Below are 25,298 nucleotides of genomic sequence, written 5' to 3'. Positions count from 1 at the left end.
AACCTCATAAAAAAGACATGAATTGCATTTCTTCATATTTTTTAAGTGGTTTGTGACATTGTAAGGATGTTTCAAAATATTACATTCCTATCCCTGGTGTTATTTATCTGACCCGGGGCCCATTTCATAATAATGAATTTTCAATTACAGTTTAAAGCCACTGATATCAATCAATTTGATTGGCTGATATTAGACTTGTTATAGAAATTGAGCACTTGTTATTATAACAAGTCTTTATGAAACAGGGTCCCGGGGGCCTGACGTTGCAGTGGGTTATCAAGTGTTGAACCTGAATGCATGCATTTGATTGGTGGAAAAATCTTTGATTTTTATGGAATTGTGTTCGATGTTTGATTGCAACTCTTTCTGCTATGAGCCTTAGTACAGCTATCAACAACAACAAAATAAGTAGTGAATAGGTTTTAATTTCCATTTATTAAGCATAAACTATACTCATATTAAACAGATTTCTCACACAGATCAATTCAGCAAATGACACTATACAATGTTCTCTTTTTATTCTTGGACAGAAAAATCAGCATATAAATGGTCAAGAAGTTACCCTGGGTAAATAATATATATGTAAATGATCACCATTATCTTATATATAATTTCCTTCCATTTTGCTCTTTTTCTTTTGAGAGAGACAACACTTGAGCTATATGCTATTAGTTATCTTTTCCCCACCACCTGGCAAGATGATTTTATAAAATGTTTACATGAACCCTAATCAAATTATAGGCTGAAATCTGTCATGTGACCAGTCATTTATTTTAGCTATAACAGGAAAATGTGCTAATGACCAGTGCTATTGACCAGTCATGGTTTTAAGATGAGGATGGTTTATCAGATACCATGGACCCACATCACTGTCTTATAAAACATAATACACAACATTAGAATAATTACACACACTTATTACTAACGCAGTTCCATAAATCATTTATTCAGGACAGTGGGAGTAACCTTACCCTCATATTTTTGTGTCAATATTTTGTACACATAAATTGTATGTAGCAATCATGCATTGTATTGTAACTTAATTCAGTTATTTGTGATGGAACTTTCGCTTGGTTATTGTCCATTACGCTGTCATTAATAGAAAGGCACGTATTAGAATCCATACTGGATGTCCAAACTAATTTCCTACCACTTCTCTCATAATGAATGCATTTAATTCAGCCACTATTAACCTTGCCAATTTCAATAATTGTTGCAACTTCTGCAATCTTCGCCCTACAGCTTCGAGATACTTAATACAAAGTACAAACAACTTTCCCCCTATTTTTTTAACATGGAAATGTACAATATTTATCATTTAGCATGATCCATTGATCCACCAATTAATCCAATAAACATGACAATACCCAAAATTTGACAAATTTATCCAGAACTGTCCAGGACAGTCTCTGAATGTTATAGCAGGGGTACCAGTCTTCGCAGCTTTTGCTTCATTTCAGGCCCTGCTAACTTCCCATTTCATACCTGCTTACTTCCATTTCATACCTGCTTTTCTTTAGGCACATGGTACCCGTTCGTGTGTAACGCCCGGTGTTTAGAGCCTTGTTTGTATGTTAGATATCAGATATAATTTGTCTAAATGATCTAAGTTTGACTAAGTTATCGGGGAGCGACTCTGAAAGAATATAGAGAATCACCAAAACGAGAAAGTAAAAGTTTTTTTTTTATAAACTTCACGATATTCAGCACAATTTTTTTCTGAGTGTAATAATAATAAAAATTTAAATGGTTCTTGCTATAACAGTCATTGAAACCATTGTAACTGTGTCGGCCTGTTGACTGTGTTAAACTCAAGTTGTGGTTGTAAAAAAATGTTAAGATTCTCCAAAATGTTAATAATTGGAACAAAAAACCGTGGGCAATTTCTGGATAGTATACAAAGCTCAATGTCACAAGTTTGATACTGGACGATTTGATCGATCAGGAAAGTGTTTCACCAAACATTTGTGGTTTGACAAGCTTTCAAATCTGACCTCTTTCCTCGAAGAATTTGATTGGCTGAGAAGCGCACTTCCTATGGTAACTGTTTCCTAAAACGTACTCTGTCAAATAATAACATTGGAGAAGTTCCTTCATGATGACTCCCCGGGAGGAGGCAGAATGATCTGTCTAATACATTATCCCATCTTTAAGCTCAATGGGTGGTTCGACGTTGATATCGGCTGTTCGACGTCGTTTGAGAAACTTTGGGGGCTCGTCGATAAGCTGGGTGATGTAGACGAGGAGGAGGTTGACGAGGAAGAGGACATCGCAGACGACGAGAAACCAAAATGAGTAGCCCAGGATGGCACGATGAGTGGAGAACCTGTCTTCACGGTCCGCTTCGCTTAGACATTCGAATTTCAGCTCGTTGGCGTAGAGGACAGCGAAGATGCTAGTCGAAATTAGGCCAGAGAACACTGAAAACAAAACAAAAAATTGTATTACCTAACATCAGCGGCGTAGCTTAAATTTTCGAAAAGGGGGGCAATTTTTTTGACGATATTTCAACCGCGAAAATTTGATAAGCAAATAAAAAAGGGTCTGTAAGTTCAAAAGAGGGGGCATACGTCTATTTTCTCGTCAAGGGGGGGCAGGGGTACGACTCCTGTATGAGTTGTGACTCGTCAGGGGAGCAGTCTGCCCCCCCCCCCCCTTTAGGTACGCTAGTGCCTGACATATTGATAGCAATGTGGACTAAATTCAATTTCAAGTGATTCTGATATAACATCTTACGAGCCTTTGCCTTTTGACTCCACCTTTGTCTTTGAACTTGAAACGTTTTGTTATTTTGAAGATATTTTATAAGAAAGAGGGGTGAAATGGGGTGCGGCTGCGGGAGAGATGGAGAAGAGATTAGAGGAGATAATGGTTTGGACAGGCAATGTTCCATGATGAATTTCGGAGGTAGATGGAGGAAGGTTTGTTGAAAGGGTGGGGAGGAGAAAGGAATAAGGAATACAGGCAGATGTATTTTTTTTGCCGGGGGACTTTGTAAAAACTTGAGACTTACATCCAATACCATTCCATAAGAAGAGTCCTGGTCGTCCATGTATGGTTTCTATTGGAACCATCTTGGCATTGATGACTCCGAAGAACAGAGACACCCCAGCAAAGATCACGGTTGATACCATGAAGACGAGGGATACGATCACGTAGCTTGTTTCGAATACACCATCGTACTCCTGGAAAACTGGATGGAAGACATGGAAGATGAAAACAAGAGGGGATTCAGAGATGGGTCTTGGCAGGTTTATAGGACAACGGACCTGCCACGAACCATGTTGTTCGTGATATTTGCATGGCATCGTCGATCGTTCTGTGGGCTTTGAGGAAAAAAATGCAGAAATTTAATTTGAATGCATAGGCCTAAACAAAAGACCACACGTATTCAATTAATCTTATCATTTTGATGTGCCAAAAAATTGAGCATTCTTTAATTGATTGTTTGTTTCAAAATAGAATATTATTTCTCTGTTTAAAAAAAATCTTTATTCCTTTATTTGCTTCTGTATTTCTGGTAGACTTGAACGTCACATGTTGCTTTTGCATGAGGTAAGGATTATCGAACAGGATGGAAAGCTTATTCGGGGAGTGTGATGTGCTCAATCTTCAAGCCATCACTGACTCGTTGAATTCCGTTTAATTTTTGTGGATCAGGTAAGATAGAAACTAAGTTATGCTCTATTTCTAACTGACAACATTTGGAAATCATTACATCAAATAGAGCAATTTATCAGATTTCATATTATATTTGTATTTGATGATAGGCCTGATATAGGCAATGTTGATCACTCCTGTACCATAAACACTATATAAAAGAAATGTTGCTGGTATAATGCCCTTCCATCTTCGCCCCCCCCCCCCCACCCCCATGTACCCTTTCTCTCAACACACCCCCTATCTCTTTCCTCTTTATATTTTTCTCGATCCCCTTCTCGTCTAGCATCGGTTCCCTTTCTTATGTTGAATTTAAACGATATATTTTTATAATTCTCTCAGTAACATTTTCACTGATCTTATTTTCATTGATTTAATCGCAAAAGGGTATTTTGGTATTTCATTGTCCGATTGATTGATTGATTGATTGATGATTGATTGATGATTGATTGATTGATTGCAAATATACCTGTTTTCCTTTCTCTGAATGAGTTGCAAACTTACAAAGTATTTTAAAAAGAAGAAAGAAAAAACATCTATATGGCCTTTACTTTTTACTTTTTGGCCCCTAACTAGTGGTCTAAACTGTTAGTAATGGTAAAACATCAGTATAGGGCCTTTCTAGATTCGACTTCATTATACAGAGCTAAATTCGTAACGGATCAGTTGTATACTACATACAATTAAACAGGGGATTCAGATACACTTCATTGCCTCTGTTCATGGTTTGTTCGGGGACTTGGAACTCCCTTGTCTGTTCAAGGCAGACAGGGGCGTCGATCCATTTTTGAGATGGGGGGGGAATCATTAACGTTCCAAAGGCGCTCGATCGTACAAAACACCCACACACACACTTATATACATATATATATATATGACTCATGAGACACAGACACCTATCTCACCAACAAATTAATGCGAGCGCGAAGCGCGAGGATGATTTTTTTTAGTATACTGACAGGAAAAGCGTGCCTGTTTAGGGCTGTTTGTAGTAACTCATGAAGAGGATACATATCTCACTACACAGATAGTACGAGTGCCGAGAGTGAGCTGAAATTTCTTTATATTCTGACCTGAAAACTTGATAGGTCCTATTCTAAGCATTTTTGGTACCAATGATTAAGATTTGTATCTAAAAGAAGAATATATGCGAGCGCGAAGCGCAAGCTTAAAATGTTGTTATTTCGATCTGAAAAAATGACAGTTTAATGGACGTTTTTGATAAAGAACAAGATTTATATCCAAGAAAAGATGATTGCAAATCGAAGCAGGAGTTCTTTTGAGGCTTAGAACTGAAAACGGGACATTTTGAGCACGATTTTAAATAAAGAACGAGTTGTGTATCTCAATCTCGCTTGTTGAACATTACAATCTTGTTTTTTTTTTAATGCATATCCGGAATTATTGGGGGCAAAATGATATGTTTGCCCCCCAAATATTTTCATTGGTGGGGCGATCGCCCCCCTGCCCCCCAGGATCGACGCCTCTGAGGGCAGATGAGTATCGCACTCTTAAGAAGATAGTAATATGATATGATGAAGATTGTGGTGTCACATAAAGAATACGAATCCTAGGACCATTCCGTCTGAAACAACAACAGCACGAATATATTTCTTTTAAACAGAGTCGAATCGTTTAGGTATTAAAAAATAAAACCGAAGAAAACTGCATTAAAGAATTCAATGAATGTAGAGGATAAAAAAATGTTGAAAATTTTTGGGGAGTCACTTGCCTCCATTTAAATACTATTTCCGTTTCTAAGATATATTCTATTCTTTTAATGTAATTTCATTTCCCTGTCCATAACCCCCCCCCCCCCAAAAAAAAAAAAAAGACTTTTGATATTATCACTATTGGAATTTTACGAACGGTAAGCCTATTTTTTTTTAAATCTATCTGATGTGGAATTATCCGTTCGCATAATTGAAACTCCAAAAGGGTTCTGATGTTATCAATGAATAAAGAGAACAACTTTTATACAAACTTTGGGTTTCTTTTATGTGTCCGTGGTATATAACTTCTCTTATCGACCGTATCATTAGATACCAGTCATTAGCACGGTACCATCGCCTCGTATCTCATGCATCCATTGATTGCAATCAGTATGAACTAAAGGTTTTCTTCACAGCTCAGCGGGCCCAGGGTCTCACTCTCTTTTCAGCCGCTTTGTGCGAACAAATAACAACCTTTTAAGAATGGGCAAATAACTAAATACATGGGAGTAATATATATTGATTGTCGTATAAGCCAACAGTCTGGATTAGAATGGTGTGTAATTAATGGCTAGCGGCAATACTGCCATGGGCAAAATGATAAGATGATATAGGCCTATGGTATAAATATTAATGAAGGACGTGAAAAGGGCAATAAAAACCTCAGAAACATCAAATAACTTGAAGTCATTTTGAAGTCAAATCCGTTATGAACTAAATTATAATAGACCCCTATTATAGCTTTGAATTATTGGAAAAGGAGATAATCACCACTTTCGTCCTTTGAATTTTATCACCATCGCATATTACTACAAGTTTTACATCATAGACATCATCCCACACGTACACCATTTTTTTTTATGTGATCCTCAATATTGCGAGTTTTTAAGTTATATAATATTCTAATTATTCTCAACTGTATATTTATAGTGGTAATTTCTTTCGCATTACAGTGCAAATATGTAATTGTTAGACACAATTATATAGAGCAATTTGTAAACAAACGCAATTCAACCAAGTAAGGCTGTTAAAATGTACAATAGTATCACTTGAATCAAATTAATTTCAACGTATTTATAATCTTCTACATCCTTTCAAAATAATGCACTAATGACAAATATTACTTGTATTATCGTATAAATTTTATTTACAGCACGGTTTTACAACAGTTAAAGGTTCTATCCCAAAACATGAGCCCTTTAAATGTGTAAATGGTATAGTTACATTGATTAATAACGGTGATATTTTATCTATATTATTTCGTGTGTTTTCGTGCATACAACGGCCACTTTTAACAAAAAATATGAATAATTGAACCAGTCCCGAAACAAATTTTTTTAAGCCTTTAAGATTTTGATTATTTTAATCCTTAACTCTGCTTCATTTATATATTTTGTAAAGAGAAAATAATCACGATAGAATTTGATAGGAATATGTTGAACTTGTTAGTTGTGACATAAAAATAAAATAATTATAATCTCGATTATATTTACTCTTAAACAACTATATAAAAAAAAAGGTACTGCGAGGGCTGCAGTCTTACTTTAGTAATTCTGTCCAATTTATCACTGACAATAATTGTGTGAACTAGACAGTACTACACTGTGTACAGTACCCGCAGCCAGAGCAATAGAAAATGCATAAACAATCCTTATACTGTTTGTTATCTTAGATATCTAAGCATGGACAAGATTAAGGCTAATAGGTAATGATAACGAATATAATGGCTAAGTTAAGATGTAATCAGGCTAGCTTGCATCTCAATACTTACTAAAGAAGCATTGCATTTAGTACTGTGTTTTATATACGTGAATGAAAATAAAGTTAGATAAAATGTCATACAATTTCGAATATAATTCAGTCTATCTATATAAGCAGCAACATTCGAGAAAAGTGTCAATTCGAATAATATAGTCTCTTACATAATCAAAATAATACATACATGACATTAATCCACGTGAATATGAACTAAGAAATTTGCCCTGTATGTTTACTAATAGACTGATAAACAATAATGTTTTTATGTGTGAGTTGATAAATTTATTTTACAATTTCTAATTTTCAAATTGGTCATCTAATTATCCACATTCAATATCATTTCCAAGACAACCATCTCAAACTCTCTTCAGCCCAATATAAAATGAAAATGTCCCTCCTACTCCAATTTCCTGAGTTAAATTAAATTTAAGAAGCCGTTTGATTCCTTTTTACATGCGTATTCATTATTCATTTATGGATTCAATCATCTATTGCTCTTCATATTATAGATCTGAAAACATTACAAACCCCGTCCCTCCATCTTAGGATTTGGTCATTATGTGAAACAAGTCTGTATAACTTGCAGACATTGAAAACCCCCTAATGTCCATTTTTATGCAACGTCGGGGCACACAACTTCGCCCTCGATGATATTGGGGGAGATTTCACTTATTCAACGCACCAACGACTCAAGAACATAGAAAATGTATTGTCATATGACCTTCATGACAACGAACAACCAAGAAGTCTTTGTCGAAAACTAGTGAAACAAAACAGCAGTTTCGTCCCGGACTCTAGACAAAGTGACGCATTTGCCATTTTTCGTCACCTCTGAAAAAACATACGACTAAAGTGCTGTTCCCGGTGTACAATTTCGACAAAGACCTCCGAGCTGTTCATTGACATTTGGCTGGCGGGTATTTTCAATATATTTACTGTGTTCTTGAATGCGTCATGCGTTGTGTAAGCGACAACTCCATATGCGCCTTGCATCAACGAAGAATTCAGTCACTTTTTGTTATCAGTACATGATGCCCAGTCCGATGTCGCCTCCCTTCCCGCTCACATTCATTTTCTTCTTCTTGCTGCTGAGGAGGTGCGGGTTCTCCACCAGCTGGGCGAGGAAGACGAGAAGGATGTTGACACAGAAGATGATGAAGGTTGCGACAACGAGCCAGAAGGAGAATCCGAAGTCGACCCGACTGGTGTTAAAGTTATGAGGAGGTTGTCGATCGGTACGGTTGAGCACTTGAAAGCGGATTTGAGTGATGTAGATGACGAGATAGAGGATGATGGATATCGCACTGCACAGAACTAAATAATGTAAATAAACACAAAGATCATAAACATGGTTAAAGGATTTCAAAGATTTGATTCGTTGTACTCTTTATACTGAACCCCCACATGGACTAGTTGAAATCGTTGAAATTGAGGGGTGTGGATGAAGGATAGGGGGTATACACAAAGACCAATTTGAGGGAGAGTAAGGCCCGGAGGGAGCTGGGGAAGAGGAAACCAAGCTTTATTACGAGATGCGTTCATACCATAATATGCCTCCTTCAAACGTATTGGGAAGGAAAATTGGCATAATGGTCAATGTCGGCTAGAATGATTTCTCCCACCCCCATCCCCAATAACAAAAACAAAAATCTCACAATAACAGAAATACCAGCCTTGCTCTGCGTCTGGAACTACATCCATTCCGATCCAGCATTTTATTTCATCTTTATTATTATTTATTTATCTATTTATTTTCATTATTATTATTTTTTTTTTGGGGGGGGTTACAAGTCTCTAAAAACACCCCCCCCCTTCCCTTGCTCCTATATACATATTATTCTGGAGTGGAGATAAATGAGAATGAAAAAAAAAATCCACCAAAAGATAGAATGGTATAATAAACAAACCTCCTATCAGATTCCAGATGTAGAGGCCGATTGGTCCGTGTAAGGTATCTATGGGAACGGTCAAGATGTTGACGAGTCCGAAGATGGTTGAGATGAGAGCGAAGATGGCAGCAGGGATGAGGAAGATGATGACAACGATCACCATACTCGTGTTGTAGACTGTAGCGTGTTCACTGAAAACTGGAGAAAAAATATTAGAAGTTTTATCATCGGAGCCCCAGACAGAAAGCATTCAGAAAACTAAATTTTGTAAAACTAAAACATTGCAAGGAATTGCTATATTGCAAAAGGGATCGTCACCACATTATGATCAATTCGTAGTGCGTGTGTTCTTTAAAGTGGGGTTGAACTTGCAAAACAAATCACGATAGGATGCTCATTTTCAAGTTTTTTTGTACATTTTGTCTTTTAGGCCTACAAAAAAGTGTCGGGGCTAAACTTCACCCCAAGACCGACCCCCTCCATCGGTTCCGTACGTGGTCCCTGCATAGTTTTTTTTTTCGTATTTATCCCTAAATTGTTGTTGATCATTTTATGATGAGAGTCAGGAAAAGAATAAAACAAATGAATATTGACTGATCAGACTACAAAAACACTAAAATAATGTTGGTGATTATTAAAAAAGTGCCCGCACCTGCCACATCAATGGTTATTTTCTACACAGCTCAATTGAACACACACACGCATCAAGATTTACAGTTTCAACAATAGTAAACTGTTAATATGGGGGATGCAAAAGTTTGATCGACCACTTGTTCGAAATATTCGGCAAATCACTTTAACTTGTGATTTAACGTATAATTTGTCATGCATTATTTCAATTTGTGCCCATGCCCATAACCCCTGCCATGTACGATTTCTAGTAAGGAGGTTTGTAGATCCATGGTTTATTACAGTTAGTACAACATACTCCTTCTCTATCTCTTTCTAGATGGCCGCAACGTCACACTGTATGCTGCCAGAGCACAATTGAGGCATGAATACAAAGGCGACGGCAACTTTTTTGTTATTTTCACTTTGGGGCATTATGATCCCAAGGTTTCACAAGCCACTATATTGACACTTGAGTAGCGCCATTGTTAAAGCATTTATTATTACGAGTGTGTATGCCAACATACCATAGAATACAATGGAGGCTACAGTTTGGAAAGGGTGGAAACGAAACGAAAACTCAAGTGGAACAAGTCAAGAGAAACTTTGAAAAAAAAAACAAGATTTTTTGACCAACGATCAATCAACTTTAACTGTCAAGGACCCTAATGATAGAAAGAGTTTGGTGTGACAGATGACCTTAACAAATATAGGCTATCATCATGTCTACTTTAGACATCTATTAATTTTCCTACCTTAGTGTTTTCAAAAGAGTATTGTTAGGCCTATATATATAACACAGTGTTATGTACAATGTGGATAATACAACCGATACAATATTTCACAAGACCAAACTTTCGTTACTTTCACAGTTAAATGGCATTTGAAGTATTTTTTCCATAGCAAGAAATTGTGAGATGATTTTCTTTTCTTTCATAATATATTGCCCCTTTTCCTTGATGTACAGTGCGTATTATAGGCATGTAGTACATCACATAATCATGCATGTTTTGAGGATGTTTTTTTTTTAAATAATGAACATAAATATCGAAACGAAAAAATGAGAAATTCAATGGAATTCAACTATTTCCCACCTATTGAGTAAATTAACATACAATATCAGTACAATCAGATCGACAGAAATATGCATGAAAACTCTAATTAGAAGAAGTTGAAATGAGGTAAAATCAAAGTGGGCATGCAGATAAACGAAAGGAGTACCAAAAAGTAGACTTTGAGGCATATACGAACTAACAGGTGGATCGAATTTATTGATCCAACTTGTAATAGACAGAGAAACACCCTTTTTCCTCACCACTCTGCCTATCATTACCCCTAAGCCCGATTGTGTGATAACTTGTTAAAATCAATAAGGTTTATCTCTTGATAAACTAAATGAGCGATTAAAGTAGATTGAAATTAACTTACTTGAAAAGCATTCGTATTTTCGTCCTCCAAGTCCATAATTGAATTTCTTGCATCCATAGAAGAGTCCAAAGAAGGATACGCCATTGAACGCCCCAGGATCATCGTCTTCGATGGGATTCGAACCCAGAAACCCCCTTAGAGGTTGTGAGGTATTGAAGATAGTGATATCACGAGTAAGATAAGCCCGCACCCAGCTGGTTGTACCGAGAGCAATCCCCAATAAGATCATGCAGGCAATACTTCCACAAGTCACCAAGAAGAATAGGGTAGCTCTTCGCTTTAATATCGATTGACACATTTTGATGAAAATTTTTACTACAGAACATAAAAATCCACTTCAGTATATAATGAAACTGACCCACTAAAAGTATACTGCGTTATTACTTCCGCATAAGTGTAGTTCACCTGCTATCCGGCGCGAAATGTTTGCAAATTTGACACCACAAGTTCGAGATCTCTCCAACTTCAGGCTGCATGGGTTTCAACTCTTTATTGAAGAATATTAATTCTATCTGGTAAATTTTCAGAATAATAATGTATATACTCAGTACTAATTAGAGATCCGGCTGTCTCATGTTCCACTTAAAGCACTGGAAATGTCGACATAAACATAATTTCATATTCGCAAAATGGATTGAAGTGTGTCCAGTTTTGAGCGTATCGGGGTCGATGTTGCACTCTAGGATTTTGATATCAATCCGTTTAGACTACATGCACCTTCATCGTCCAAGACAATCATACTCAAATGCTGAATAATGATGAAGTCATATACAATGTTTCATCTAATAATCTGATCACAACTCTCGATAAAGAACTTGACAAAATATTGATATCACAGATATCCATAACGCATACTGTGCCTACGGGCAGGTAAACGAATAAAGGGAGTAGGCGTGCGAACAGAAAAAAAAGTTGGACAATAAAAGTTATTGGACTGTGGCGGTTTTATGACCGTGAAGGAATTAAGACTCTTCCATTCATGGCATGGGGTGTGATAGGATAATTGAAGGTTGGAAAATCTTTCAATAACTTTTATGTTGATTTCTAATTATATTAAATTTGGGGCATATGGAATTCTCTCAGATCATGAATTCCACCTGGGATGACGCCAGTGTACTGCGTGGAAGGGGGGGGGGGGGTGAGCCGGACTTTTTTTTATTATGTATTATTTTTATTTATTCTTTCTACCTGTATCTTGCTCGGTCCCTTTCTTTATTCTCATCTTTTTCTTTTTCACTTCTTGATAAATAAGCCGTTGGTTCCCTGGTTGCTTGCTCACAGGCATTCGTGCTTTCTAGCAGTCAGGTAAAAAACCTCGGTATATAAAAAATAGGTTTTGGTGGCATTCTGGAAAAAATGGGGGACACACCCACATCTGCAGGGCTATGTACGAGGGTATATAACCGTGTACATAATCCTTTTTTATCTTTCAATAAGAAGCTAGACCTCTCACGATTTTTATTTTCAACGGTAATGAATTTGTTGTGTTTTAAACTTCTGAACTACAGTAAATACCCAAATGCGAGCGAGCGAAGCGAGCTAGCAATTTTCAGTACAGTAGTTGGAAGACACGATGACAAAAATCGTTTTTCATTAGTTGAATTGGACAATGAGCATTATGATAGCGAGCGAGCAACTCTTTAGCATGTAGGAAAAAATATTGTTGCCCCAAAACCACTTTCAAGTGGTACAGGGGTATATAACTGCGATGTTTTTATGGCTATATTTTAATGGATTTGTTGAGACATACTGGATTACAGTTAGTATCCAAAATGCGAGAGAGCGAGCAAATTTTCCATAGTTGGAAGACAGACTGATTACCAAATCAGTTTAAAATAATAAGCATTAATTACAGAGGATGATAAGGGCAGGTTTTTATCAATAATGTAAACTCAGAAGAATGTGAACAAGAAATATATAAAAAGAGCAAATAGGGATTAAATAGTCTATTTTGATCAATGCAAACTGATTAATTTGCTCACTGGTTAAAGGTGAGATGAGAATGACAACAAAAATAGAATCATGATTATCGGGAATAGGGGTGCCATAATAATTATGAAATGATCATAGGCCGTATGACAGGCCATACTATGAAACTTCCAAAAACGTTGAAACTTGATCTCATAATGTTGCATATGAAAAGGAAAGATTTTCGTATATTATTTTAAGACTATATTGGGAGATGATGCAACATTCCAATTGTTAAGCAAAATTCGTTTTTTGAAATACTTTTATTAGGCCTATTACATCAATGTGTTAATTAATGTGTCTCAAAGTCTCCTATACTATAAATGGATAAAATGAGTGTCCTTACTCTTATCTTTAAGAATACAGTAAGAAAAATATTTTTGTACCAAATGCCCGCTTCCACCAGATAGATGACCCCCCCCCCATATTTACGAAAGTGTATTTAAAGAATGTTTTGAATCGTTTATGATAAAGCTATAATCATATTAAAATTTCATTGGAATCAAATATTCAGCAACGCTAGTCAGGGGCCCGGGCGGAAGCGGGTGCTGGGGGGGGGGGCTTTATCCCCCCCCCATTTTTTCCACAACCATGTACAGAAACGTAAAAATTACCATACAATTGTGATTTTTTGCATGGTCAGAACCCCCCCCCCCCCCTTTGAAAACCGTTCCGCGACCCCTGCTGATAGTCTGCTGGGCAAACCCTTCACTCGAGTTAAGGGTCTGAATGTGCAGCTTACTCATGCCTTGTGTACCGAAGGCTCCCTCGCTCAGTATTGACAATGACAATGACATTCGAACAGCAAGTTTTGTATGTACAAGTCTTTGCGTGAAGGCACACTTGTTGATCAAAGTTCCAATCAGGGTCTGTGCCTGCCGCGCCTGCAGACTACCCAGCTAGCTAGCGAGCTATATCGGGTGATCAGATTCAACGACAGCGATATAATGGCGGCCCCATTCACACAGTATATGGTAAATATATTGCTATTACTTACTATTTTTTATTTAATTTTGATGAAATGTGTTTTCAAGGTATTAAAAAGATTTCTATCTACGTTGATAAAAAATTTATGGTATTTCCTTTACAATTTCTGTGAAATCAACCATGGAACTAACGTTGGTTCTTGTCTTCAGTCCCATATGATTACTTTTAAGTTTGTAAGTTGGCAGTTCAGTGTCAATCGTTAGCTAGCTTAGACTTTATAGTTGGCAGTTTGGAACTTTTGTGATTTTAAGTTTTGTATTAGTAGGCCTTTTGGAATAGTGTTGAAAATCTGGAAATTAATGGGCCAAATCGTGGTTCTGGGAACCACTCGTGGATTTGTGTACGCGCACTTGTGTACAAAGTGAATGGAGGTGGAAATAGGGAACCGTGCGTGTGACTGAATAAAGCGCTGCTGTATGAAGTGGACGGTGGTTCCCAATATCACGATAATGCCAATTAATGTCATATCACTGACTAGACCAAAAGCTTCGAACTGTTTTATTGGTTGTGCCGCGCTCTGCTGAACTCCGTGGCGATGAATTATTACATAGTCGGCGTCAGACAGAGACCACCCATGGGTTCATATCATCTCACGTGCGAAGGATTATCAGTCATACGCACGCAACACACCTACACTTCCAAAATACAGTGGGCTTTTGCCCACATAAAACATTATGTATGAATTGGTATTCCACATCCTGCTATGACACTTACCAAATCATTTGGATCCTTCCGTGACTTCTCCTTGAAGTTTCTTTCTAAAAATATGTATATTTTCTTGATCTTTAGTGAAGATTTCACGGAGATAGAAAATCAGTCAGCGTTGATATCAATTTTCTCCTAAAGAGGGCGCGCGATTTATATTCATATCAAAGACACGACAAGGGAAAGAATCACTTGTTCACTGCTACCACCCTGCCTGTGCAGTCAGTCCGCAGCCCGTCCGAAAGTGCTCTATTTTATTCAGCGGTATGCATAGCCGTCCGTGGTTATGCATACGTAATGAGCTGTGAAGACGAACTTTCCGATAGGTGTTTTTTGCTATTAGAATCGTTTATTCCTCACAAAATTGGTCTTATTTTATAGATAAGGCTTTGAAATTTCTGATCAATTGAATAAAATGCACATTTGACGTATTTTGAAGACCGATATTTAGCTTAGAAAAAAGGATTTTTTTCAAGAAATATGTGTGAATAAACGGAGCGGATTTTTGCATAGAAATCACACTTGCGTCAAATTGATATTATAATCAATATAAAGCGTAGACTTTCTTATTTACGACTAAAAAAAAATTAAGAAATTTCATGATGTAGCAAAGTCAGGAACCACAAAAAACCACGGCAATGTCCATCGCAAAATGATTGGAATTGCAGTACAATTGCCGACGCGTTCTGATTGGTCAACAGCGGCGCACAGACTTACAACATTTTATATAGCATTAAAAACCCGGAAGTGGTACGAAAGCGATCTGTGGCGACTTGCGTAGGCACTATGTTTGACGTGTGCAGGGACCCTGGTTCGAACCCGTCGAAGTTTTTTTTTTTCGCGGGGGGAGAATATATTTTGGCTTTTTCTTTAAATCATATTCCTCCCCCGTTCCTACCCAGCTTTATTCTCTTTTTTTTTTTTACTTTCATGTGGATTTCTATTTAGGGCTGTATTATTAAATCATGGAGCTATGAATAAATCTTACTTCTTAATCACTTTTGATTTTCAGGTTCTTGATTACATTTATTTGGCTAGAGGTGGGAAGGGAAGTGAGTTAAAGGTCAAGTGCACATCAACAAAAAATTCTTTGAATAGAGAAATTTCCCTTTTTTAACACAAAACAGTTATATACACAAAACAATGGTATGCAAATAGAGTTGATTATGTCATTCACATCACATTACTTTCTAAATTTTGGTTGCATTTTATTATATCAATTTTAGCAAATTTGTTATAAAAACTCTTCCGAGTCACAATATGTTACATTCATGAAAACTACAAATGAATGTTAATGGAGGAATTAAAATCTCTCAAAATTTGTCAAAGAAAATGAGAAAATCAAAATAAAACATACATGTCATGAACAGGTATCAAACAAAAAAATACACAAGAAATTAGAGTGTGTGTGACATAATCAGTTCTGTAATTTGCACCTTGACCAAGATGAGCATATAATTGTTTAATGAAATAAGGCAAATTTCTAAATGTCAAAATTATGATTTTTTAAATTTTGAATCATAATGTTTATTAAATTTTCTACAATACTTTATTTTTCTTTAAATTCAAATTACTTTTTTGTTGGGGTGGACCTCTCCTTTACTCTTTGCATGGAATGTAGGGAATGCACATTAATATTTATCCACGAACAAAATTGTCTTAAAGTGTGCAAGTCAGTAATTGGACACATGTTCACTTTCCTTTCATCCAGGCCACTCCCTCACATCCACCAGGTTTACAGTCTTACAACAAAAATGATGAATTAATCATAATACCATCACACCATAGCTCCATGATCACACAACATTCACACAGTGCTTCGCAACAAATATTTCACTTCTGTTCACACATGCAATAATTACTGTGGAAAACAAAAACAAAGCGTAACCACATTCGAATACCGTTTAAAAGGACAAATATATTATAACTTTTGAGAAAAAATTGTGAACATACATAAACACTTAACCTTCAGCACATTGGATAACATTAACAGAGTTGCTTGAGAACGACATATAATTATGGGGCATTGCAAGAAACTTATGTTCAATTGCAAATCAACTACATGTTTGTGTTTAAGCAAAGGACTTACCCTTGATTTTGGAATGTGTGAATGAGTAGAAAGTTTCTTGCAATGCACCATTAGTAACATTAAAACTGTTCTTTGGTTTTAAATTGTGTATACATATTTTTGTCAAGCTGTATTCCTGTCAAAGTCAGTATTCTTAGTCCTCTCCAAAACTGTGCTTGAATTTTCTTGTTTCCAATATCGATGAAGATCAATTTTCTGTTGTATCATTATCACTTCAAAATTTGCAAACGAAAAATGGCTTTGTCCAAATCAGTCCGACCAGTACATGATGGATCATCAGACATCTCCCAGAATGAAGTAGCGAGCAGGGACCAGAGTCAGCAAGTGTGCAGATCTGTGTGTAGAAGAGACAAAAAAAAGAGATAAATAGTCTAAATTACTAAATAATCATTCAAAGTACATGTATGATACATGTAAGAGACTAATACACGTAGTACTGTACTGTCTGCGACAGCCACATTTTTTTATTTGAACAAAATGGTTTATAAATACTACCGAGTACGGTAGTACCAAACTTTTTAGTTGACTTTAAATTGTTTATTTTCTATAGAGTAGACTGTCTAAAATAATCATTTCATTCTTAACCCCAGCCTGTGGCAAAAATCATCATGGGACTCAACTTCGACTAGGCCTAATTAGAAAAAGGTTAACTTTTTTTAAACATAAATCAAGAAATATCTCAATCTATAAAAACTTGATGGAATTCGGAAACCTGATAATCATTAAATAAATTTTAGAAGACATCTACTTATTGAGCTTCGTTTATATCAAATCTTAATTACAAATAAAAACAGGTCCACCGTCCACAGTCACATAAATAATGCGAGCCATCTGTCATCATTACAGAAGTTTCAACGTATGGGACCAAAGACGAAATCCTACCAACCCGCGACGAACGCAATTTTAGCATTATTTCGCGCCATCGTAGAGTGAACGCGAAGGTTACTTCCGGGTAAAACGTAAATTTCTTGATTTTTAGGGTATCATTTTCTCTAAAATAAAAATATAAGGTGAGTTTGCGTCAAATTGGTTCTGACATATTTTGAACAGTGACTTTTCTTCTTTATAAAAAACCCCGATCGAAACAGTTTGGTTATGTAGCAAAGTCAGGAACCAAAAGTGAAATTCCGACTACAAAATCGTAGTTAAAATATTACTAAAATAAGCATCAATTAAACAGGTAAAAATGAAAGGTTGAAAATGTCGAAATATGAAAAATTATATATCAAAATGTAGATGAAGGCCTTGAGAATAACTTACCACAATTCGTTTCGACGTAAACTGAAGTTAGCGACCAGTACAGAGCTATAACTTCAGCCCCTCCAAATCACTGGGAAAAACAAGCCAAATTGAACGCACGTTTTCCTTCGGAGACCGCTAGAGGGCCGCTGAATAAATCTTCGTGAATATGCTCATTATCGCGCGAGCTGCGGTCTGACTGTGTGATGAATCTACAGGTAGGACTATGTATGCCAATGTTGCATGTTGTACAGGGCACACACTTTAAAAAATCATTAAAATATCACTTTTGTGACCAAAATTACTAATTTCCATACAGTTGCAATTTATTTTTCATTAGTAACTTGGGAATAATTTTTGTAATCACCAGAGCGCTCAAAAACTTGAATTATGGTCATATTTTTTAGTACGCCCTTTATTGGTGGAAAGTAATATGGCAAGAAAATTTTCATTTTTTGATCTCTATTTTTAATTAAGAAAAAAATGTTTTAAAGAATCAAATTTAAATAAGAGCCAAGTTGGATGAATAATAGGTGTGATGGAAACTGTCAGTGTAAAACAATCAAGCATTTGCCCCAAAGAAAAAGAGAAAATAGGCCAAACATTGCCACCCTTATTTTGCCACACATGGAGATATAACTGAGAACAAGGTTATATTATAACCTTGTTCATTGAATGAGTGGAAAGAATAGGCACCTACACTATTTTACACGCATATCGACGCAAGGCATTACGCAAAGTCCGTGAAGTGTCCAATCTTTTCATTTTATAGACTTTGGTATACCGTATACGTATTATTCATGTTCGTCAAAGCTTGTACTGCTGGTTTCTTTCCAGGCATGTATATTATTTTCATTATTTTTTATCAGTCATCTTTTTAAATTAATTGCAAATGAGTGTTATCATCACCAATAATAATCATTAATTATGTTTTTGAAGGTATTTCATTCATTGGTGCCCATAATTCGTAAATTAATCATAAGGATTGCGCATTTAAAGAATTTAGATACAGTTATAAAATTACCAAGGAGCTGAATCAAGGTTGTGAAATTATTAGCGCCACCAACGGGCTTCCTTGTATTTCCGTGGAAGAGACAAGCGAAGTCACTTTCGAGGCCGAGGTAAGCAAAATGTCCTTTTTTTAATGATTATTATTTTATTATTATTTTCATATTTAATAAACTATTGCTATTTACCGGCAAGAGCCCCGGTGCGTAGCGAGGAGTTTCGGCAAATATTACTCCAGCAATGAAGCGATGTTTGCCGACTACTTCGAAATCCAGGGTCAAACACAGTCTATTGTACGAGGTTAGTACATACTAACCTCGTACAATGTGTGAGTGGATAGAGACTCGGGTCAGAGAGACCACTCATTCAATGAACAAGGTTATGATTAACCTTACCTTGTTCTCAGTTACATCTCCATGTGTGGCAAAATAAGGGTGGCAATGTTTGGCTTATTTTCTTTTTTTCTATGGGACAAATGCTTGATTATTTTTTTCTTAAAGTGATCGGTTATTGGTTTGACTTTTAAAAAATCTGAGCTAGAAAGTCACACTTGTCACCTGTGTCTGTGATATGTTACAAAAATGAAGCCCAGAAAAAATTGTGTACAAAAATAATTATTTAGTGCTTCAAAAATGGAAATATCAAGTGACCGGAAACACCATCTTAATTTCATCCCATACACTTATGTGTACTATTTAGTCGTCTATAAGACGCTCATTTACAAAATCGGGGTTTCCTTTGTAGTTTTAGCTTGTCACTCTCAATAATGGTTGTTTTCAGGGTTTATTAGTTCTAATACATGCACTTGTACACAAGTTTCATCTTGGTTTGAGAATTTTTTAAATCGGCTGCTCACAAAGTTAAACAATACCTTTAATTAAAAATTAAAACAATGAAAATTGTCTTGCCATTATTACTTTCCACCAATAGAGGGCGTACACAAAATATGCCCAAAATTCAAGTTTTTGAGCGCTCTGGTGAATATAAAAATTATTCCCAAGTTACTAATGAAAAATAAATTGCAACTGTATGGAAATTAGTAATGTTGGTCACAAAAGTGATATTTAAATAGTTTTTAAAGTGTGTGCTCAATACAGCATTGGCATACCATAGTCCTACCTTTAGATTCTCCACAGGCAGGATGGTAGCAGTGAACAAGTGACAGAGACCACTCGTAGTACCGGAGTCCTAGTACCAATGAGGTCCAAACATTACATGTATGGACCTCATAGGCGACATAAGTGATAAAACCGGTTAGACATTGCCGTTTCTATTTTCATCCAAGGACTTTGGCAAATGTACGCCTTAATTGGATGGTAGCAGTTTTGGTATAAATTAGTTCTAAACATCATACACTTTTAAGACGTTTAAGATTTAATGGATTGAGGTTAAACTTACATTTTCAGTCTTTTTTCTTGAATTCTTGGTGGGTGTTCCAAACGCTGTGAGGACTGATCAACTCCAATGTGATTCGCGTACTGGTCAGCTGATCGGTAAGGTGATCGGTTGGTTATCTTTTTGTCAGACGTTCATAATTTATATTACAATATATCAATCTTCCGTACCTGTATCTTGATTTCAAAGCATCAGTATTGCAGAGAAAAGTCATTATAGATTGGAATCAGTGGCAGATCCTGGGGGGGGTGAGCATTTCTGGCCCATTCCACCTTTTGAGATTCATAGTCAATATTTTGGATGTAAAAAAAAAATATGTCGTTCATACAAAGTTATGTGCCCCGTACCTCCCTTATAAGAATCACAGCAATATTTGTAATGGAGATATTTTGTTTTGAAAGTCTATGAAATTAGCTACCTGTCAGAGCCCGAGAGACAAGTGTACAGAAAAATCACTCTGAGTGTGACGTCACCGAGGGGAATTTAGTATAAGAGGTGCCAGGATGTAATACAGAAATGTTTGATTTTACAATTTTTTTTCAAAGCAACTCAAATCAAACAAATAGGAATCATATATACAAATCTTTACTTTCCTTGTAAAAAAAACAGTATGAATGAATAACTATCATGAACTCTTAAATCATGATGTAAGATTGCAAACAGTGAGTTATTGAATGATATTTTCACTATTTCTCATTTATTTTATCACGATGTTCCATGAATTGAGTAGCTGGAAAGTAAATCTGGCGGCTACATGTAGCTCAGCTCTGCACGCCTATACAATAATACTCACAACACCCAGGCATTGAGTGTACTGTAGTGGGGTCTGGTCTGGTACGTCGACCCCGTCCATGCAGCGATCCCCTGGCATCTTTTTCTTCTTTCCTTTTGTCTTTGACTCCATTTTTATATCCTCTGTATCATTTCCACTCATAGCTCATTCCACAGAACAATCTTGAATCAAACGTACTATTCCTCTCGGCCTTCCAAGTTGTTTTCTATATTTAATTACACTAGAGGCCACCGTCACACATACAAACCCAATTCGCAAGTGAGTTGAAGACAGCAAGAAAGGTATGCAGTACGTTAGCTCGACTGCTGCGCCGGAGTGGGCGGCCAGTCGGCACAAAGCAATTCCGCAACCAACTGTGTTTTTTGCAAGTGCCACGTCACACGCAGATAAATATGTCATAATACCACGTCTGCTATGTTATCGACTTGTGAAAAGATCTCGATCAAATTTCATATTATTCGTCTTGAAATTATTCCTTTAGGGTCTATGGTATCATTCTGAGGGAATTTACATATTTGGAATAATGGTACGGCCATAAATATACTTTTAATCATTTCCTCTTTGCAAGTTCTCTGGCTCGCAGATAGAACTTCAACTGCAGTTTATTCCATTATGACTTGTTTCGCCACGGACACAGTCCCGAACGAAAACAAGGCATTAAAATCGTCTAAAATCGCTACATAGAAGAACAGTTATAACAATGTAGGGACATTAGTGTAGTAGGTTTCACGGTACACCATGTATCTTTCTTGGGCAAATGTTGGTCCTGAAAAGGACCACCCAATCTCGATGTTTCGACAAGTGTGTTCTTGTCGTCCTCAGGAGAATGTAGGGACATATTATTGACTATATGTCTTTGAATAATTATTACTTCCTTTCAATATCGTTCACATAAAATCAATAGCGATAAAATGAAGTTTTGACACAAAAGTAAATATGAAGGTGTACGTGCATAGTACACAAAACGGCACTGCCTTGTTTACTACACCGGGACCGAATACCCCCCCTCCCCCCTGGTAGGCATTGCAGGAGGGAACTCAGGGAAAGTGGGTAGGGATAAATCGTTCAAATTCACTATTTTGAAAAAAGAAAATGGGGGATCGAATCACCTCTCAGTGTTTTGGGGGTTGTAAGGTTGCTATTAATGTAAATATCTCAATATTTGGAATCGTCTTCTTAATTCAACTTTAAAAGGGTGAATTATCAAGTTTTCAATTAGAGTTATTTCACCTGTTTTTTCCCCGATCTCACTACACTAGACTGGCGTTTGTTAAATTGAGACAATTTTTTAAAAATACTCTTTTTTGTCAAATACATTTTTTCTTTTCTTGGAATACCTATGAATTATAAATTATAAATTTTCCCAAAAATAATGGTCACTATTTCAGTTTATTTTAGATTATATGTATGCCCTGAAATTGCTTTCTTGTTGGAATGAAATAAAAAGCAGTTTTAGTGGATGTGTTGAGGATTTTCCAGGAACTCATCATTTAAATCCACTTTATTGGTTGGTTTGAAAAAGTCAGGATAAAATTTTTTTAAGTTTCAAGGCATCATTATGATATCCAGTCACTAAATTTGTAAGATGAATATTCAAAGTTTAGTCTTAAAAAGGGCATACCAAGAGAGGCGCTACCAGGGCTGGGCGCTAGAGAATTAATGGCTGAGAAAAAAAAATCCAATCGCCACTAAACTTACACATGGATTTTCAAGTATAATTCTTTCAGTACACAAGACATTTTAGACTGCACATTCAGACCAACTTGAGTGAAGCAGACTAACAGGTCCATATGTCCTTTAAAAGTGTTTAGTCAAACTAAATGAAATTTTGTTAGATGATTATTATATTCTAAATGATACTAGTATGAATAATGTGTGTCTTAGTCAAGGTCAAAGGTCATTTGACAAAGTGTCATCATAACTGAGGAAGTATATGGACCCTGTCTGTGAAACTTGGATATAAGGGTAATCAAGTATGACTGAACATCCTGATAGAGTTTCAGGTCACATGACCAAGGTCAAAGGTTATTTAGGGTCAATGAACTTCGGCCATGTTGGGGCATTTGTAGAATTGCCATCAAAAGTTTGAAAGTTTATGTATCTAGCTTATGAAAACTAGACATTAGTGTAAAATGATACTAAATTAATAATGTGTGTCTTAGTCAAGGTCAAAGGTCATTTAACAAAATGTCATTATAACTGAGGAAGTACCGGTATATGGACCCAATTCATGAAACTTGGACATAAGAGTAATCCTGAATTAAGTATTACTGAACATCCAACGTGAGTCAGAGTTTCTGGTCACATGGCCAAGGTCAAGGTCATTTAGGGTTAATGAAACAAATATTTTAATGTTGTTTTTTGTGAATAATTATTCAGTAGTGGTTTTTCAAAGTCATCACTGCTGCTATATTGAAACATGTAATGCAGGTGAGACTGCCAGAGGCGTTCCACTTGTTCGATTGGTATGGATGCCAACTCATACATGTATTATTCCATGCAGTGTATGTTGATATTATACGGGTATTTACACCATTCAGTATGATGAGAATTCACCCCCCCCCCATTCACTTCATCAAATTTGTTGATAAAATTTAATATACACAACACAACTTCAAGCTCAATATCTTACCAAGAAAAGATTGTCTATCCCGCGCTCCATACCCATAGTTGAATTGTTTGTGCCCATATATGACCCCAAATGTGACGAGTCCTGAGAAAGGGTCATTCGGTGGATCCTTCACATCATCAGGTGCACCAGTGGCATTTCTAATGGCTGTACACACGGACCAGTTCGGTGAGAAGAGCGATGTCAATGAAAATGCTAAAATGACCAGTGAAGACGACGATGCCACCACGTAGAGAGTTACTATACTTTTTTTAACCATTGTTATTTCAGGTTTTTCAGTTCATAGGGCTATCAAAGCCTCTAACTACCGTTCTCTGTAATGTTGCGTTTTTTTAATGCTCATGACATGTTATATTCTGCCACCTATTAGAGTCCTGCAGCTCTCGATTAAAAGTAGATTTTAGATTCCAGGTTGTAACTGCAATAAAATGGGAGAGAAAGGGAAACAAACAAAAGTGTGAGAAAAACTTGCATGTGCGAAATATGAAAATGATTATGCAAAACTGCAAATGAATCTAAAAGGGAGTCGGATTACATTGTATATGTAGTGATAAAAAGACTTGAAAAATTTGGAAAGCTTGCAGACAAGCAAGGAAAGTTATCAAGGAAATAGAGTCCGAATTTGCAAGAGAAATCTTCAGATTGAAAAGCTTGCACCTTGACTTTTTGCTAAAGTACTTTCTTGTGCTCAGATTGGGAGTTACACAAAAAAATTTAAGTCATGTCAGACCCATGATTGATCAAAAATCATGATTTCATGTGCTAATCAAAAGAATCCTGCATCTATACTCTAATCAAAGTTCATGAATATATCATTTTTTTACTTAAAGTATGAATAAAATGAATTCATTTCATTAGTTTCTTTAATATCAGAATATGTCACAGATGATGTCCATTTGATTAAAAGCAAAAACTAACAAACAGAGTAATTAAGTATTAAATCATATGTAGTACTTGTTTCATTTCAATTTTTCTCAAATTAGAGAAGCACCAAATTTCATAACTATGAACACATTACATTAACTTTCTTAAATATTTGCATTGTAAAGTAGGCCCATCTATTAACACAGAAACATGCTATATTGTAATTTGTAAGCCAGTCAATCATTAACATAAACCTTTATCCAAGCATTCTACAACAACAATTTAAGCGTTACACCTGTTATAACAGATTAAATCATTCTTTTTATGCATGGTGTGCACAAATTTTTAACGCTTTATCCATTTACATGTAACATAAAATTGAAGACTGAATGATAACTTACCTTACAGAATGAAGAAATTACAGGTTTATAAAATGATAAAGACATGTTCCATAGCTAGTATTCCCCTTTCCATCACATTAAAGTGAGATTTCCCCCAGCTTGTTGAGCATGATTCTTTTCCTTGAAAGAATGATTAGCGATTAGGAATTGTGTTCAATTTTTTT

The 25,298-nt window shown here is 36.1% G+C and overlaps 3 protein-coding genes and 1 long non-coding RNA gene across 9 annotated transcripts in view; 1 reads left to right on the top strand and 3 right to left on the bottom strand.

Annotated features, from left to right (window-relative positions):
- Positions 1 to 416: 416 nt before the first annotated feature.
- LOC121424643 lies at positions 417 to 25,298 on the bottom strand. Its single transcript, XM_041620366.1, has 4 exons — positions 25,135 to 25,298; positions 23,873 to 24,287; positions 3,014 to 3,193; positions 417 to 2,420 (listed from the first exon to the last, which is right to left on the bottom strand). The coding sequence occupies exons 2-4, from the start codon at positions 24,126 to 24,128 to the stop codon at positions 2,131 to 2,133; spliced, it is 726 nt and encodes a 241-aa protein (XP_041476300.1). The 5' UTR covers positions 24,129 to 24,287; positions 25,135 to 25,298; the 3' UTR covers positions 417 to 2,130.
- On the bottom strand, positions 8,071 to 11,943 carry LOC121424642 (clarin-1-like). Its single transcript, XM_041620365.1, has 3 exons — positions 11,057 to 11,943; positions 9,038 to 9,217; positions 8,071 to 8,444 (listed from the first exon to the last, which is right to left on the bottom strand). The coding sequence occupies exons 1-3, from the start codon at positions 11,352 to 11,354 to the stop codon at positions 8,152 to 8,154; spliced, it is 771 nt and encodes a 256-aa protein (XP_041476299.1). The 5' UTR covers positions 11,355 to 11,943; the 3' UTR covers positions 8,071 to 8,151.
- Positions 13,910 to 25,298, top strand: part of LOC121424641 (bromodomain-containing protein 8-like) — a 35,388-nt gene continuing 23,999 nt past the window's right edge. For all 6 annotated transcript variants that reach the window (XM_041620363.1, XM_041620359.1, XM_041620362.1 and 3 more), the window contains exon 1: positions 13,910 to 13,998. The gene's annotated coding sequence lies outside the window, so the exon portion shown is untranslated. The remainder of the gene's footprint in view (positions 13,999 to 25,298) is intronic.
- Positions 16,615 to 18,236, bottom strand: LOC121424644. Its single transcript, XR_005971406.1, has 2 exons — positions 18,066 to 18,236; positions 16,615 to 17,139 (listed from the first exon to the last, which is right to left on the bottom strand). It is a non-coding gene; the product is annotated as an uncharacterized LOC121424644 (long non-coding RNA).

Source organism: Lytechinus variegatus, chromosome 12 (genome assembly GCF_018143015.1).
Source record: "Lytechinus variegatus isolate NC3 chromosome 12, Lvar_3.0, whole genome shotgun sequence".
Taxonomy (NCBI): domain Eukaryota; kingdom Metazoa; phylum Echinodermata; class Echinoidea; order Temnopleuroida; family Toxopneustidae; genus Lytechinus; species Lytechinus variegatus.
Note: the sequence above shows the minus strand (reverse complement) of the source record. Positions and strands in the feature narration are given on the sequence as shown.